This window comes from Varanus komodoensis, unplaced genomic scaffold, assembly GCF_004798865.1.
Source record: "Varanus komodoensis strain SLA01 unplaced genomic scaffold, ASM479886v1 scaffold20_1, whole genome shotgun sequence".
NCBI classification, from domain to species: domain Eukaryota; kingdom Metazoa; phylum Chordata; class Lepidosauria; order Squamata; family Varanidae; genus Varanus; species Varanus komodoensis.
In genome coordinates, this window is record NW_025335587.1 from 12679690 (window position 1) to 12683802 (window position 4113).

At 57.1% G+C, this 4113-nt stretch overlaps 1 protein-coding gene across 1 annotated transcript in view; it reads right to left on the reverse strand.

The window, feature by feature from the left end:
- Positions 1 to 3627, reverse strand: part of UBE2G1 (ubiquitin conjugating enzyme E2 G1) — a 36103-nt gene extending 32476 nt beyond the window's left edge. The window contains exon 1 of the mRNA XM_044429950.1: positions 3480 to 3627. Within this exon, the coding sequence (XP_044285885.1) occupies positions 3480 to 3525 (46 nt within the window). The 5' untranslated portion in view covers positions 3526 to 3627. The remainder of the gene's footprint in view (positions 1 to 3479) is intronic.
- Between the last annotated feature and the right edge of the window lie 486 nt (positions 3628 to 4113).

The following is a 4113-nucleotide window of genomic DNA, read 5'->3' on the forward strand; positions in this document are numbered from 1 at the left end:
ACATGGGCATAGCTTGACAGTAAAGGCTCCACCATAGTATCTCCCTGTGCGGGCCACATCCAGCCAAGATTTAGACAGATGGTTGGAGAGTGGGCGTGGGTTCTGTGAGAATCACAAAGTGGTATATAAAGGAGAATCACTTTTATGGATTGGTGTATATTCATAGAAGCTTCTTACTTCAGCTTACACTAACCTAGAAAGAAGGCACCCATCCTCACAACCCACAGCTAACTGCACTTGTTCTAGATCACCCCCTTTTTTGCAGCATTTAGAAAAATTTCCAAATTTTATGTCCTTATTATTATGATAACAGAATGAGTTCCTGAGAGGGTTTAAAACAAGCAAACCTCCATTTGAGGCACTTGTGAATGTTGAAGGAGAAACAAGGAGTGCTACAGTCAAAGTTCAAAGTTTTACTTTACAGTAGTGCCTTGTTCATAACCACACCTTCTGCAACCTGGTGCCCACCAGACATGTTTGACCACAACTACCATCATCCACACACAGTACTGCTGATTGGATGAAAGTTGTATTCCAGTGTTATCTGAGGATCACCAGATTAGATAAGGCTGATCTAGGATGTGAGCTAACAAACCGAATCTTAATCAAGATAAAAGTAATGCTGGGAAAGCGTTCTTGTGACACTGATCATGGCCCCAGCCTCTCTTTGATGGACTAGCACACTCTTGCTTCTTATGGCTTATTTACAGCATTTTCTTCCACTACCTACTCCAGTCTTCTCCAGCCTGGTACCCTTCAGAAGTACTAGCCCACAGCTTCCATTATGCTCAGGAACCTTTAACTGGTTTAGCTGGGGGCGATGAGTTTTAGATCAAGACATCTGAGAAAGGCTGTTTTACACCATCTGAAATCTGAGTCTTCTCCCCAGACACAGTGACAGGATACTGCACATGCTACAAATGAAAATAACCCCCCTCTTTCACATTGCTACACAAAGCATTCAGCATCTGGTACAGAACTTTGTACTGCATTTAAAATAAAAGGTGCTGGCATTAATCTGCTGTTTTGCTGCGATTTGTGTGTGCTGTGGTACCTATAGGCAAAGCAGAGCAAAGGAAAGAGAACCTAAGCACCTATTTGCTATGTCTTTTAGGTCAGCTTTAGAGGGCACCCCCTGTTGGTGCAATGCACAGAGTATGTTGACCTATCCCTGTTGTTCTTTCACAGGCATTTGCCAGGATGCTGAAACAATTGCTCTCCCCCCTCCCGCACCCACAATATCCTGAATCCAGAGCCTTGCTGCACCAGAACAAAACTCTATCAAACCCCCCGCCCCCCCGGTTACTGTAAGATTAATCATTTTTTAGAAAGAGTGGAACAAAAGTTCCTTCTGCTCTGACTATTACTTTCACACTGTTAGTAAATCTGAAAAAAAAACGGCTTGCTTCATCCTCACGGGAGGAGTTAGAGAAACTGCAGGGCGGAAAACTCTAGAGGGAAGCCTGAACACAGGTGGGTGGAGAGGTGACGCAGGCTCTCCTCTACACCCAGTGCAGTGATCAAACGCTAGCTAGCTATCTCAGTTCTCGTTCTGTCTGGCGGCGAGCAGCACGTGGGGCTGCACTGCAAGTCTAACCACTCAGCAACTTACACATTCCTGTGCAAGCGCTGGGACAAACCAGGCTCAGCCATGTACCCCTGCAGCTAGAGTACAAGCCAAGCAAGGCTGGTCAGGATGGGGACAAAGGAAGGGGGAGGGGAAGAGCCGAGAAAGCAGCCGGAACCTTCCACCCCAGAAATCTCTCTTCAGAGCCTACTGCTTCCATCCCCAGTCCCCCACGAGAACGCTTGCCCCTCCTACAGAGAGAAGCAGTGGCTGCAGCTTTAGGAAGGTATCACCAACCCAAGAACAGTGGGGAAGGGTTAGAAAGGAATAGTTCTGGCACCAATCCCAACAAGAAAAAAGAAGCTGTAGATGGCAGTAATTCCCTATTACGCACCTGAGGCAATACTAATTTATCCCCCTGAGACACCACCCCAATATAGCACTCTTCAGAGATCAGCCCTACTCTGCTTTGTTTGACTCACTCTATAAACTGAGCACAGGGGAAGAGTAGGAGAGTAAACTTAGTCACTAGAACAAGCCCTTCTCTAAACACAGGTAGTTACATGCACAGTCACCCTCCTCCTGCCACACAAGGTACCTACCAGGCTGTGGGATCTCTGCTTCCTACCACTGAATGCACAGTGGGCATGGAAAAGCCTACAAACTATTTGCCCCATTTTCAATTCCTCATACAAGGCTACAGTTCAACCCAGTTCAGTTCCTCCTTTACTCCACTCATTTGCTTAGGGTCCCCTCAGATTTATCCCTGCCTCTTCTTCAACCATAACTCCCACTCCTTAGTCCCAATCCCAGCTGCTCCATCACTCCCTTAAGGGATGCTCGACGACCCTCCCTCCTCCGGCCTACTCAGCCTTTAACTTGCACAACCTTCCTTCCTTAATCCTCATTCCCAGGCCAGGCCTAACTCAGGCCCTCCCTACCAAGTCCTTCCAGCCCACGCCCGTCTCAGCTTTTCCCCAGCTACTCTTCTCTCCTCTTTCCCTGACCCCCCGCCCCCAGCAGGCAGCTGCCTACTCACCTTCTCTCAAGTAATGCGTGTGCCCTTATCCAACTCACTCGGGCCTCAACACCTCCTGCCATAAGTCCTGCTTTGCCCAGTGCCTTCCAAGCCACTCCCCCCGTTTCAACTCCAGCTGCCCTACATAGCTGGCTCCCGGCCCTTCAGTGCTCCTCCTCTGCCCTGCTGGTGCCTAGCTCGGTCCCACGAGGGGAGCCGCAAGGAAGCCCACGACGATTTACTTGAAATTTCCCCCGTGGGGCCTAAAGGCCTTACCGGGGCACGTGCTCCCTTCACACCCCTTCGCTTGCCGATCTCCAAAGTTGCGCACATGTGACTCGTCCGACCAGGCGGGCTGCCACACCTGCACCCGGAGACCCCCATGCCAGCCCACGCTGCGCCCCACAGGGCCCGCTTCCCCCCCCCCACCGCCGTCCCAGTGGGGACCCGAAGTCCCGGCCTTCCCAGGGACCGCACCCCGCACCTCCGCCACCGCTTCCCTGGGCTCCCCGCCTCTGCCAGCTGCCCCTGCGCCCCCCCCCGGATTCCGCTCCACTCCGCCCTGCCCTCGCCGCGCCCGCTTCTGCAAAAGGCGAAGCCCCCTGCCCTGCCCCGGCTCGGGTTCCTGCCCGCCTCGGGCGGCCCTCGGCTCCCCCCTCGCAAGCCCCGCGCAGAGCGAAGCCCTTCCCCGCCGCCTCCTGCCCCCACGCCCCCGACCCGCTCCGGCCTCGCCAGCCCCCCGGCGGCCAGCCCCCCCGCACCGGGCGCAACTCCGACTTTTCTTCGGGGACGTCCCCAGCGCCCCCTGCCCAATGGCTCCCACCCCCGCCACGTTGCAGTCCCCCTCCCCCTCCCCCAGCCCCGGGGCTGCCGCCGGCCGCGGCCGCTCCTCACCTGCCAGCTGTCTCCGCAGTAGCAGGGCGGACTGGAGCTCCGTCATTCTCCCCGCCGGTGCCCGGGGAGCGAGGCTGTGGCGGCGGCGGCGAGCGCCCGCTGCTCCTCCGCCTCGGCCTCCTCCGCCGCCTCGCCCGCTGAAGTGCCCGGCTTAGCCGCCCTCACGCCGCCGCCGCGGGCCTGCGCGCCCGTCCCCTCGGCGCCGCCGCCGCCAGAGCAGCGCTGCTCGCGCCCCGCGGGGAGGGGAGGGAGGGGGAGGGGGCGGGGCGCGGGAGGGGGAGGGGAGGGGGCGACCCGCCGCCGCCGCCGCTGCTGCCGCCGCCGCCGGCGCTCCTGAGGCGGTAGCGGGCGGGGGGCCAGCGGGGCAGCCCGGCCCCGTCGCTCGCGCCGCGCCTCCCTCACGCGGGGCTCCCCTCAGCGGCGGCCCGCCGTTTTTGGGTGGGGGGAACCTCTTTTTTTATTTATCTTTCTGGCCCGGCTCCTCCTGCTCCTCCTCCCTCACGGAATTTCACTGCACTCGGTGCCCGTGGTGCGCAGGCGCACTCGTCCCGCGCAGGCGCGCTCTCACTTCCTCGCTCCCCTCTCCTCCCCCCGCTACGTATCACTACGTCGAGGCGCCGCCATCTTTGGAAGG